At 39.9% G+C, this 14,221-nt stretch overlaps 1 protein-coding gene across 2 annotated transcripts in view; it reads right to left on the minus strand.

Annotated features, from left to right (window-relative positions):
- The window catches only part of LOC137293419 (ubiquitin carboxyl-terminal hydrolase 34-like), a 299,421-nt gene that overhangs the window by 228,240 nt on the left and 56,960 nt on the right, over positions 1-14,221 (minus strand). The window contains exons 53-75 of one of the 2 annotated variants that reach the window (XM_067823947.1): positions 13,895-13,975; positions 13,329-13,411; positions 13,112-13,190; positions 12,458-12,622; positions 11,839-12,018; positions 11,534-11,638; positions 10,996-11,040; positions 10,528-10,632; positions 9,892-10,039; positions 8,941-9,038; positions 7,371-7,403; positions 6,120-6,168; positions 5,773-5,858; positions 5,245-5,328; positions 4,697-4,803; positions 4,207-4,384; positions 3,368-3,525; positions 2,835-2,913; positions 2,419-2,545; positions 1,993-2,115; positions 1,343-1,447; positions 836-957; positions 82-205 (exon numbers count right to left, since the gene is read on the minus strand). In XM_067823947.1, coding sequence (XP_067680048.1) covers positions 82-205; positions 836-957; positions 1,343-1,447; positions 1,993-2,115; positions 2,419-2,545; positions 2,835-2,913; positions 3,368-3,525; positions 4,207-4,384; positions 4,697-4,803; positions 5,245-5,328; positions 5,773-5,858; positions 6,120-6,168; positions 7,371-7,403; positions 8,941-9,038; positions 9,892-10,039; positions 10,528-10,632; positions 10,996-11,040; positions 11,534-11,638; positions 11,839-12,018; positions 12,458-12,622; positions 13,112-13,190; positions 13,329-13,411; positions 13,895-13,975 — 2,464 coding nt within the window. Of the gene's footprint in view, positions 1-81; positions 206-835; positions 958-1,342; positions 1,448-1,992; positions 2,116-2,418; positions 2,546-2,834; positions 2,914-3,367; positions 3,526-4,206; positions 4,385-4,696; positions 4,804-5,244; positions 5,329-5,772; positions 5,859-6,119; positions 6,169-7,370; positions 7,404-8,940; positions 9,039-9,891; positions 10,040-10,527; positions 10,633-10,995; positions 11,053-11,533; positions 11,639-11,838; positions 12,019-12,457; positions 12,623-13,111; positions 13,191-13,328; positions 13,412-13,894; positions 13,976-14,221 lie in introns of both variants that reach the window. The other variant, XM_067823946.1, reaches the window with a different exon arrangement.

A 14,221-nucleotide genomic window follows, 5' to 3' on the forward strand; every position in this document is an offset into this window, starting at 1 on the left:
CTTCTTGATTTTTATACATTCCATAGTTTACAGAATACAAGGACATGTTCAGTACTGTGGATCTATGCAGAACCAACTTACTGAGACTGATGAGAGATTCACTAAGATTCTGCATGTTGACAGCAACCCGGCACATGACGTCAACAAGCTGATGATATGGGATGATGAAATCATTTAATGCCTGGTCGTACACCTCATCTACTCCCTGGAACATAATGGAAACAAGTTCAACAACTAGGTCAGATACAACCAGTGAGCTGGCTAAAACAGCATCTCACTAAATCATCAAGAAACAAGAATGCTGCCATGATCAAACATCTCAAGTCTATGTTAAGCAAAGGATTTTTAATCATCATTATGCTTAGATCACTTTGTTCAAGAGGTACCAGAATTTCAGTGCATTGTTTGTTGACTAATGACATGTAAAAAGACATATCTACATTAGACAAGTGATTGATACTGTGAAAGATCACTGACTTGTTATGATATCTGTTACAGAGACTGACCATAAGTCAATCTGGGCCTCCTTTCACAAAGCACTAAGACGATCGTAAGTCACTAAGGTAACCTTAGCGCAGTATTAAAGAAGGGAAGTTAAGGTTAATTTTAGTAAAGGTTGCTTCACAAAAGGAACCCCTGGTCATCTCTTAGGATCACAATAGAATTCTTGGGATCCAAAATCTCTTGGAGGACTTTAAACACACAGTTTTCTACACAGATTTTGTGAGAACATCAGACAGGACAAAAAGCATAGTATGAAGCTGTACATGAATATGGTTTGAAAAGTTCAACAAGGACTGGTTACTACAAGCACCGCAGTAGGCCTGTGTCTAACCTTTGGGACTTCAACTTGACTAGAATGAAGGAACATCTGGAACTGCGGTCTAGGTGGACGGATGTTTGATTTGGACCCGATGGGTTTCTGGCCTTTCCGAGGAAAGTAGGGGCCAGTGGTCACTGCAGACACAAGACAATAATATCTCCACACAAGGTCACACAAAACAGGACATGAACATCTTAAGTATAAATTATGGACTAAACCTTTGCAAATTCATAACAAGTCTTAAAAATAATTTCAGGTTGACGTAACTTTCACTTACCGCCTTGATTAGGAGATTAAGAGCAAAATGAGAACAACATGATTACATAATCTACCTCAAACTAAACTCTCCATATCAAACAATCTCAGGAATAAACATTGCCTACTCTAGTATATTTCTGGGTAAACGGAGACAGTGGATAACAAACTAAAAAAATAGACACTCTTCTTAACAGCAATACATACACATAAATATCCAATCAATTATGATATTCGTTCTTATTTTGCACTGCAGATACTTACCTGGCATGTTCTGGTCCTGGAAGGCTCCGTGAGCCTGGACTAATATCGGCACAATGCAGGCAATACATTCGCCTTGGAATGTTAATATCATCTGTTTTAATACATCTGAAAAATAAGGGTAAACAATTGACTAATTTGCTAAACAACATGGGAACCACCCAAAGTTAGCTCGTGTGACATATAAGAGGTATTGAAGACAAATCTCCCCACAGGTGTATACAGATATGACAGCGAGGAGGAAAACAAGGGGAAAATGGGTGGAGATATGAACCCATATCACTTGAAAATTGGTTTTCGTATCAACACTATTTCCACCCTATAGTGACAATCAGTTGGGTACTGAATGAGTATTTCACTTGAACATCATACCACCATTTGAGCTATGTAATTACAATGAAGTGGTTATGGATTTGTCAGGGCTGTAACAGAACTGAAAAGGAGGCTAACACTGCATGCACTGCTTGTTGGGCTCAGCATTCTGGAACAGGTTCCCATGATTCTACTGTATCTGCAGGTAAACATCATTGCACTTTCATTGAAGTCTAGCAGTGGACCAAAGATCAAGTGATTGTTGCCTTACTCAAACCAAAAATATAGCCCATAATGAAGATCAGGACTTTATGCAACATCAGAGTGATTGTTTGACTCACCTATACTGATAGACCGGACTTCTGGTGGGGTGTAGGAATTGAGCAAAGTCAGCAGTTTTTTGGGCAGTTCATTTCTCTCCTCCCAGTTCAACAAATATGCTTTAGCATCAGCTAGCTGGCTCCCTGGGGAAAAAGAGACAAATATATTTGCTACAGCTTGCATTACAATTAATTTCATCCCACTCATTAATTCAGTGAGTGAGTCTAGTTCTACACTGCTTTCAGCACCATTCCAGCAATATCACAGCAGCTACACCAGAAATGGGCTCCACACATTATACCCATTTAGAGAATCAAATCCAGGTCTCTGGCGTAACAAGCTAAAATATGAATCACTAAGCTATTCCACCACACCCCATTCAATATAAACAAACTGATCAAACAATCAACAAAACATCAAGAAAGATAATCAGAATATTTTGGTACCTTTCTTCTCATGGCATTCCTTGCCACACTCTAGCACATGAAGCAGTATCGTCAACAGGTCCACGATATCCCCGGTCACGTGACATGCTGTGGCCTCGTGATACATCGCATGGAGGGTGAAGAATGCCTACAAATAATCAAATGTACAAACTTCACTTGATGCCTAGAAGCCTTTAAAGCAATGAAAACAGCGACTGTATAATTTTGTTTGCTGGCTTGTCATTATCCCTTTCATCATTTGGAGTTTATCTGATACAGTGACGAGAGGGACAGTGAGAATATACTACTTCACATGATTTTTCCAGTGTCCATTGATACACAACAACAGTCCAAGTATAAAGGGTCTATCCACATGCAGAATGACATCTGATTATCCAGTTATCTCCCCTTGCTCCTATCTCGTTATCTGCCCTTACCTCTGTGATCATTTGCAGACCCTGGTGGTAGATGAGCAGCATCCTCTCTTCCCGACTCTCCACCAAGATTTTGAAAGCACTGAAACATACATATCATACCATCAGGAACTTCACTTACCTCCATCGTCTAAATCTATCTCATGGACTACTTAATCTGAATATAAAACACAAAAAGGTTTCAGCTAATCACAAAACAAGTGTGAAGTACATTTCTAAAGGACACTTATGCTAAGACAAATCAAACACATAAAAGACAAGGAATATTTCACAACACTGACAAGTCTATAAGTGTGAAAGTTCTAAATTCTACAAAAAGCATGCCTCCATATATTCTGTTTTCATTTTGATTCTACACACACTGCTAATATACAGGACAGACTCATGAAGATCAGTAATCAGTTCATAAGAAACACCTGAGAGTTAGGCTATGTTGTATAACATTTGATAAATTTTGAAATGAATAAAATTATGAAAATGGGTAGTTCTGGAAAGATAGACCTGCTCTTTCCCAGTTATCAAGCAGAAAGACCTACCTGATAAGAGTCTGCCACATAGATCTGGCATCTAATGCCTGTAGGTACATAAGTATGTTGGCACGCTTGAATGATGCGATGGCCTTCAGCTCTTCCTCAGAGCTGTCCGGGTATCTCATCACCATCAGTTTCATCATCTTGAACAGCTCCTCCACTGCCTGCATCAACACAAACAACAACCACTCACATCAACTGACTCAGTTAACTTAAGAAATAACTTCGATCTTCACAAAACCTAAATCTAGAGGGTGGCGTTATCATTTATGGAAAACAAATTTCAGATGATGTCTCAAGAAATTCAAAACGTCCTCAGAAGTTTGTTTTGTCAAGATATGACAGATGATGCACGTATTTTCAAGCATAACTTCACTGGGACATGGAATTACCAATTCAGACACCTATGCATCAGTAAGAGCTCAAACATAAAATTGATATAAACATCCTTCTTGTGAAGTAGGTCCTCAAAACAGCAACATACTCTATTCACAATGTGCAGTATGCATTCATGATTTTAGAGCATAACAACTGAAGGATGAAGCTAAATATAGGGAAACTGCACAAACAGGAAGGAGTTAAAGTTATTGAGAGTTACCTCCCCTATGTTCACAGTTTAATAATATTCCCTGAAGGAAAGGGGTGAGATTTGTTTGCACTTAGCAATATTCAAGCAATAACATGATGGGGTAGATCAGAAATAGACGTCACTCATGTGAACACAGGTAATTGTACTCAGGTTTTCCACATGGCTAGTGACCACCTCAACCCCTGGCTACAGTTGCAGACCACCCCTTCAATGAAGAGCACCTGGGTTTGAGGAATGCCAGACTGAGACTACTAACCAGAGTGTACTGTGTAGGGTACAGTGTGATGTTCTTGAAAGCCCATGCTATGTTCTGGTGCTGCGCTAGCTGTCGCGTGAACTGCCGAGACTGCTGACAGCACATTCGTAACAGCCCGTAGTATGCAGGCAGCATCACCCGGTTGAACATCACAACATCCTGATCATCGTGGTCAGCACTGCAAGGTCAAGGTCAAAGTACCCAAATGATTTCCACATGGAGGTCAGACAAAACAATACACTACTTGAAAATATATACCCAAACAATATCAGTGCATGTAATTGTTACTAAAGAAACCAACAGAACATATACTGACAGCAAAAGAAATGCAACTGAGTTTGGGTTTTTGCGACAAGTTTTCAAATAGAAGACATAATAATGAACCTTTATTTTTATGAGATTTTATTTTTTTTAATCTTGACTTTCATTTGCTGTTCAGTATATTTGTTGTTTCTTACAATTTTTGACACATAATTGCTAGACTACTTACAGGATGTAGCTGAAGGCAATGTTCTTGCAGACATGTTGGTTGGAGACGATCTGTTTGACATTCTCTGGACAGTCTACACACACTTGGTGCCAAAACAGCAGCAAAGTCTGAAACAACACAATCTGGTCAAAGACAGGGCTTCTGTACAAGTGGTTCTTGTTATTTGTTATTTAACCCTGCACTCAGCAATGTTCTAAATATACAACAGTGCCCGTAAATAACTGAGCCTGGACCAATCACTCTAGTGATTGAAGTAATGAGCATTGATCACAAAATGGGATAAACTGACGATATACATCAACCAAGTCAAAGAGTCCCACCATATGATCTGTCACTTGCTTTTACATCAAGTATGGGTTACTGAAGACAATTTCTAATCCAGATCTTCGTGGATAGTTCATGAAAGTGCTTTCTACACAAGAGAACGTAAAAGGTAACATAATATAATGACTCAAGGTTTAAGTAAAGTCGACAACTTAACTATAAACCATCTTCCCAAAATACATCAAGACTCTTGAAGTGAAAACGAAATGGGATAACAACGCTACCTGTTTATTATGGTGCATTGAGATTTGGGGCTCAGACAGCTTTGGCTGGAACAACTGCCATAGATCCAAGAAATACTCTCCAAACTGAAACCACAATAATACATTTAAAACTCATTTCTTGAGAACTTTTATGAGGAATCATTCAGACATATGAATACAACAAAACATCCAAGTAATTCAATTACATGTAGAACAGGAGTGCAACAACCATTCTACCCAGGTGGGAATCAAACCTGGCCTCCATGGGACAAGTGTTTTAACCACTTGACTATCCCAACCCCCAAAAGCACCTGTATTAACCATGTTCAGTCTGGATTTTTCCCCAACAAGCATGTAGAACTGGGGAAGATATCTGTCTGTGCTTCTACAAATGTATTATAGGATAAGGAACTCGGAGACACACCAAATACATTGTGCTGAAGAGTTAACAATAACATTGGGAATAGAACCTAGATCTTTCCTATAACAAATTAACGCCAGCTATGTGCTCCCTACTGCTGACAACAACAGGTATGAGTGCACACTCACCAAGAGTTTTTCCTGTTTAGACACGAGACAGTACGTCATGACAGCGAAGTAACACATCAGTTTCATTGTGCCATGCACCTGGGGATCTGAACAGAAAAAAGTACCATCAGGCCTCTGATTAAACAATATGCACATAGTTTTCCGAATTAGAAAACTGCACAATATTTCATCACTAATCCATATTATTTAAAATCAACTTGGAGTTTTGAAAGAATTTCTGATAAGCCAAGTGACTGGTAAGAAACCTTCAGATTTGTTTACATACATCACTTCAGTGCAACCCTGATTGTAGGTAACTTACATCAATGGCTGTAGATATTTTTGTAAAGTGATGTAAATTTACTCACCAACATATAACCTCGCCCGTGACAGGAGACTCAATAGATGCTCATAGACCTAGAACAAAGAACGACCCTATCAAAACACTGTGAGCAAAGTTACATACATGATGTCAACCATGTCAATGTTTAACAGGTCCAACAATATCCCCTTCAATGGCAAAATAGTCTTCATGAGTATGTCTACAAGTTATGATTATGTCAAATGTTTTGGTGTGTATATAGAAACATGGAAGCAGAGTATTGAAAGGTATTTTAAGTTCTGCTCCAGGAAGGAGTACAACAACCCATTTCAGTTTAAGTCAAACTTGTTGCCATGGAAAAGCCAAAAATATTTCATTCAGCATTCCACAAATACCAATACCAGTACACCATGGTGGACAAATATGCACCCACGCACACACACATATACACTCTGACCAACAAAGCCCATTTTAATAACCCCCCTGCAAAACATGGGGGATAATGAACCTGAAGTGGTGCAACCGTATGACATGCCACTGACTGGTATGCATCATGGTAAACAGCTCTCAGTTTGGTACAATTCAGTTCGGTTCATTAACAATAAAATGTAACAGTTTTCGAACTTTCCGTTGAAAGGCACTGTCGGTTTGGTTAAAGTCTTGAGAAGAAATCTTAATGGAATTAGGACCTAAACGCAAGTGCCTTTGTATGATATAGTTCATCCAATCCAATCGAGTTGCTGGCAATAGCGGCACAGAAATGTCAGAAACGGTAGGCACATGAAGATGTCTTCTACAATGAAATTACATGGAATATCTGTGATGACATCCGAGTGAGTGAGTGAGTGAGTGAGTGAGTGAGTGAGTGAGTGAGTGAGTGAGTGAGTGAGTGAGTGAGTGAGTGTTTGAGTGTGTAAGTGAGGGAGAGTGAGTGAGTTTAGTTTACTTTTACGCCGCTTTTAGAAATATTCCAGCAATATCACAGTAGGGGACACCAGAAATGGACTTCACAGACTGTGCCCATGTGGGGGAATTAAACTCGGGTATTCAGCATGACAAGCAAACACCTTAACCACTAGACTAACTGGGAGTAGCCCACCGCCCCTAATGACATTCCAAAAGTAATGAGCATAAGCTGAGTAAGATGATATTTTTGGTACAAAAATCAAATGCACTGCATTTTCAATCTGAATTTACGTGTCCTGAACCAAAAATAATGTGGTAAACCATTTCTGCTCTATTAAACCATGTATCTCACAGATAATGAAATTAGTGTTCAAGTCTTCAACCTCCTCACCTGATGCAGGACCATGAGTGCCTCTGTGGACATCTGAAAACAACAACATCAAAGTGAACATTCCCAGAAAATATCAACTTAACCATTGACACGTGGTGTACATTTCAGAGTTCAGTGTCCTGTAACAATTCAGTCATCAATGCTATTCTTTTTTTTGACCTGTACCCCATGTTCTCAAATTTTACAGGTGAACAATTGCAATGCTTTCATATGTACTGAAGCACTTTACTTATACATGTATCACTGTTGTAGCTGCTTCCGGTTGTTGTATATAGGAGCCTCTAACCACAACCCATGGTGGGCGAGCTGGCTAAGGTGCCAGGCTAGTGATCCAGCGAGGTTGAGGTTTCGGGATCGAGCCCACCTGTGACCGGGTGTAAAAACCTTGGAGTCAGCTATGTGTGCAGACTCTTTCAGTGTTGTCACAACCCATAGTGTACAGTACACAACCCTGTGCACTTATAAGAACCCACGAATCTGTTGGTATATGACCAGATGGTGGCCACATGAACACATGCATACACCTAGTTGCAGGTACAGCAACGTGCAGTAAACTTGGACAAAGTGCTGTGACTATGTGTCCCAGTCCACCCAGCTGTCAAATGGGTACCTCGTTAGGATGAGAGAGCCACAATAAACTCAGTGCGCCTAGTGGCAGCAAGAGTTGTACACTCCCCAGGGAGTTGAGATTGAAATACGATGTGCTGTTGAGATTGACATCCGGTGATCGAGGGAAAAATACCTAGCGCCTAGAGAAATTGCCTTGCAGTTTGATTTGTGCGCTATACAAGAACACTTATAATAATAATAATAATAATAATAACCCTAACCTAACCCTAACCTAACCCTGACCCTGACCCTGACCCTGACACTGACCTTGACCCTGATTCACAACCTTAGCACGATTTAAGAGATGTTAACCTCCTTGCCGCAGGTGCAGCATAAGCTAAAGACATAGTTGCGGCAGCAAAATTCCAGTTGCAACATAGTGGTTAGAACATCAGCAGTTTCGGAGTACATTATCATATATCCCCAATGTAGTATCCATGACACTATAGCAACACAGAGACACAGGTGATCCCTGTTTACAAGAACTGTCCATAACCACAATGTTTCGGTGCAACAGCTATTCAACTGGGTTGGGTTGCACCTGTGCAAGTAACAAAACACTAAATTGATCCCTGACAACCTTAAGCTTCCTTCAGATCATGCACAGAAAATATGTCTAAAGGTACTGGTATAAGTAAATCTATACCCTGTATTTCTCACTGGCAGACAGGAACATGGTAAGTTACTATTTGATAGCAATTCATAAACCCTTCTCATGACATGGTCTGAATCATACAATCCATGCTGTTATTGGCAGAGATTTCTCACGTTTATGAATAGAATTTGTACTAATAACATTATAATTACTATTATTAAAAACAAGACAATACGCAGATATATTTTTTTGAATTTACATATTTATAGGACACCGAAAAAGTTCATATTTCAGGATTAACACTAAAGCTGCAAACAGTTTACTCAAAATAATGAACACATATTGTAAGATCAATATGATACTCACAGCAAACTCCTTGTGCGGACTGAGCATGCTCCTCGCAGAGCGGAAAGACTGGCGGAAGTGAGTGCTGGGCACTAGGGACACCAGCAGGAAGGCAGCGGCTGTGGCAAAACAAGATGTCCGTCAGTACCAGTACATTGTACAGCATGGGGCCACCATGCACAAACAGAAAGACTAAGTATGCCATATTTTGGATTACACTTTCATAGTAGTTTAGTTTATACTCAAAGGGTTGGAGAAAGTATGTGGTTCTGACCACCAGTTGTCCGACTTCCACAATGGTTACACTGACACTGGTTACAATGGTCTGGTTACTCTGCCTTGGTTACACTGATTACAATGACCTGGCTACACTGGTTACACTGGTTACAATGGTCTGGTTACTCTGCCTTGGTTACACTGAATACAATGACCTGGTTACAATGCTTACAATGGTCTGGTTAATCTGCCTTAGTTACACTGATTACAATGGTCTGGTTACTCTGCCTTGGTTGCACTGATTACAATGCTCTGGTTACACTGGTTACAATGGTCTGGTTACTCTGCCTTGGTTACACTGATTACAATGATCTGGTTACACCGATTACAATGATTTGGTTACACTGTCTTGCTAACACCAATTACTATGACCTGGTTCCACTGTTGTAGTTACACTGATTATAATGCCTGTTGACTGATTATAATGGTTACACTGTCTTCGTGACACTGACCTGGCTACACTGTCTTAGTGACACTGATCTGGTTACACTGTCATGATTACACTGATTACAATGACCTTATTACACCATTGCAGTTACACTGGTTATGACCTAGTTACACTGTCTTGGTTACAATGATCTGGTCACACTGTCTTGGTTACAATGACCTGGTCACACTGTCTTGGTTACATTGACCTGGTTGCATTGTCTTAATTTCACCGGTTGCAATGACCCACTTCCCCTGTTCTCTACTTACCATTACGGACCCGGACATTGTTGTGAGCTATGAGGTAAGGCTCCACCCAGTTGTCCATTTGGTTCAGAGTCCAGGCCTGGGCCAACTTGTTGCGAGTCACCTGACCAGTCATCCACTCCAGACATTGTTGTGGACAACATTTGGTCAACTGAAGATTACATTTAGAAAAGAACTAAATTACTGTAACTCGTAAGCAGGTTAATCGTTACCAGATAGGTACAGCAATGTGCACTGATACAACAGAAGCCATGCTACACGACGGGCTGTCAACAGTACATTTCTGACGTAACCGACCGTCACATGATCTCTACATATTACAGCAGTAGCTACAGTCATGTCTGCTCTTAATAACCATGATTTCACAACATCATTTTTGTAGCTGGCAGTAAAGCAAGTTCTAAATTTCATCACACATGCTTTCACAGCCACCTGACCAAATTCTATTCTTTAAACAACTCAATGATCAATAATTAACAAAGCTGTATTACAGTCTTGGAGCTCATCAGCTTATCTATCACAGAAATCTGATTTACTAAGTTTCATATCTTACATTAAGTGTTCATTTCCACAATGTGTCTGTCATTGTAATAAATCCATGAGCATAATCAACCAGCAAGTACAAACAAAGCTCCTCACCTCCCAGAACCTCTGCAGCACGTACTGAGTGTACTGTGGCATTCCCGGGGGACCGCCTACAAACTCTACCAACATGGACAGCAGCTTGAAGAATGGCTGAGATTGCTGCAACACAACATCATGTGCTGTGATCATCGCATACGAAACAGAGGTAAAGAAAGAAAATCTCTGTAAACACTTCTACTTTTACTTAGTCCCCCTTACTCGAAACCATAAAATTGTCCTTCAGATAACTCACCAGCTGAACTGAACAGATTTTTTTATTTTATCTGGCATAAACATCATTTCTACAAAGCAATCTTACTCTTCATACAGATATTTAATGTGATTGAAAGTCAACTTTAAATCTCTCATTTATCAAGACATGCATTACTCTCAAGAAGGTAAGGAGCCCCAATTTGTTCATATTGTCATGATTTGTCTGTCCATAACTTCTTTTGACCAGTATATAGACAAAAGCTGACTCACCTCAGGGTTCAGTTTCCTGATGGCCCCAAACACCATATTTATCACCTGTAACACATTCTACATAAATGAGCACCAGCACATCAACACATAAGAAACATAGCAAAACCTTCAAGACAATGGCTGTCACATACTGACAATGTTTGTATGATGGAATTGGGCTGGCACATTACTGAATTTTATCTACCTCACCTCTCCATCAATAACCAGTGAGTGAGCAAGCGAGTGGGTATGGTCCTACGCTGTTTTCAGCAATATTCCAGCAACATCACGACAGGGGTCTGACTTCACACAGACTTCACACACTGCACCCATGTTGGGACTCAAACTCATGTTTTCGACATGACGAGTGAACTCTTTTACCACTAGGCTACCCCACCTCCCCAACAAATTGAGCATTAATGAATACTATTCGAACCATCAATGGTAAAACAAAAATAGTTTTACTTTGTTTAAACACTGTAACATACATATCCAACAATGTATCATTACCACCATCACCACCACCATCATCACCAATGTACGAGCATTAAATACTTACTGCAACTGCTAGAGTCTCATTATATCTTGTTAAGCTAAAGATGAGATTGCACGACTGCCGGATGTTGATATTATCACGGATTTGATTGAACAGGAATGGAAAGCCCTGAAAACAACAATGTAACAATTGTAATTCCATATATGGGAGTAAAAGAAAATAACTTTAGGCAGTCATAGTGCTACAACAATTTTGTGACACAGGCCCTCTGTGCTGCATGTGTCTTAACTCCTATGCTTTAGCATAGATGTAAGGCAGTCATTGTGTTGTGACTCAGGTCCCCAATCTGTTGTCCAGCTTCTCCTCACCTTGCCCCCAATAATGGAGTTGTAATCCTTCTCAGAGAGATGCAGCTGCTTCTCTGCACGAGACTTCTCCACCAGTAGAGCTATCAGTGAGATCATCTTCTCCAGAGACATGGGGCGGTAGTTGTCATCAGTCAGTGAGATCACATCTTCTTCCTCATCATCATCTGACAGGATCTCAACCTACAGTAAGAACAGAAACATAAGATAAATATGTATTTTGAATGGTATCAATGTGAAGCACCTGTACCCAAAAGACAACCCTGAAAGACTGAGGGTATAGAAGTTCAGAAAAGAAAGCTGTCTCAGGCAGGTACAATAAGCAGATATAAATATTCCAAGTCTAGACCAGAAAATCCAGTGATCAACAGCACGAACATCAATCTACACAACTAGGATATGATGAAAAAGTGGTTTTGGTTGCACTGTAAGTAATATATGAGCTGAAAGACAAAGGAGGGCACCGTAGAAATGGTACCTTTGAAAGGAAAAGTCAGAATAATCACACAATAAGCACTTAACTCTCCAACCACTGAATGAGCAAATGTATATTTAGTGATTCAAAGTAAGACAACATGGCAAGAAGACTAGTCACGGCACTTGACCATCTAATCTCACTTACGTAATTCTCCTGGGCCTTCTGTCCCATGTAGAAGGCGATCATGGTGGAGATAGCGTTGATGCTGATGAGGAAGTTACACTCCTCCTCCCCAGTCTTAGCAAACTCTAGCAGGAAGGCAAAGTACTCGGTCAGATACTTGCTGTGTGGCCGCACACCATGTTCAATCTACAAGACAAACACACGGTAACAATCATTTACATGTCAGTCAGGTGAAAGGGAACAAAATATAAAAACACAATGATCTAAGGCTATTTTAGCGCTATTAGTTGAATAATTTATAAACCATTCCAAAGATATCGCAACACATTCATAAACAGATCCCTGAGATACCCTATTTTAAGTTAATCCCCATCACAGTAACTTGTGTCAGCACATTTTTGGAGAATTTATGACTCTGTTTGAAAACAGGTGTAACAGTTGTGCTTTCAATTCTAAAGTTAAAGGGTCAAATGCTTTATGCTATATATGCTATAGTCTAAATGTGATGGGTTCTTTATTACAGTGAGAGGGATGTTTCTGTGCAGGTTCTAACATCATTACCAAGCCATTAGATGAATTGCATCAGTTCACTGCTTGTGGCCTATATTACTGAATACATTAATTAATTCACTCCTGCCTCTATGTATCATGGGATGATAGTATAATCAGACTTACAATGGTAAGCATCTTCTTGATGAACCTTGTCACACATGACCTGTTCCCGATCTCTGTCACGTCCACAACACCATCCTCACTACATCAACAACACATCAATTCAAACATTAATTAAATCAGGTGGCCATAATGATTTACACTTCGAAAATTGAAGTCAAGTACATACTAACATGTCAGGTAAGTCATAATCTCTACACATGAGCAAGTCAGTTCTCACCTCTCCACAATCGGCTGCATGTAGAGATCAAAGTGGGAGTGACGCAGCTGACCAATTACATGAATTACTAATCTCTGGAACATCTGAAAAAACACAACAAAATATTATAATATGGATGTCCTAATCTAACAAATCTTAAAAAAAGAAAACAAAGACAAATGTAACAAATCTGTCTGAAAACTTTCTTTCACCTTTATAACAAGTCATGATACTGCTTTTTACTACCCTGCACTAGTGTAAATAAATAATAAACACATACTGCTTGACAAATATTAGAGGAGCCACGACCTGACAATTCACTCCAATTTGCATGTATGGGAACGCCCTCCAGAACATTCCATTTGAAACGAGATGGAAACAGATCTAAACATTGAAAAGTTCAATTTCCTCATGCGAATTGTGTCATGATGCTGTTTTGCTGAACTAAATTGCTCTATGAGACACGTGTTCAACAGTAGCAGTATTGATTTCACGCCATGGTCAGCATGTACTGTACGTGCTTAATTGCCAATCTACCTGTAACAACCAAGCCTATTCAAGCAGAAGATATTGTGTACTGGACGTACCTGTCTGACCATCTGATTGGGACACTTGATGAGAATCTGCTGGGGCCACCAGTCACTGTCAGCCATGTGGTCCAAGAACCACTGCAAAATCAACATTAACCATTTGAAGCAAACGCTGATCCTAAGAATGGTCAGGTACTAGAGTTGAATCACTGAATAACATTGGTGATATTACACCCTACAGAGAGTGAAGAGATAGTGACGTCATATGACGTTTATGACGTCATAGCACTGTCAGGGCATTATGCAAAATCTACTGTCAAAACGATATCTCCTAGGACACATCGTCTGATCTCACACAAACGATATCTGCTGTGGAACAGAGTT

This window comes from Haliotis asinina, chromosome 8 (genome assembly GCF_037392515.1).
Source record: "Haliotis asinina isolate JCU_RB_2024 chromosome 8, JCU_Hal_asi_v2, whole genome shotgun sequence".
NCBI lineage: Eukaryota > Metazoa > Mollusca > Gastropoda > Lepetellida > Haliotidae > Haliotis > Haliotis asinina.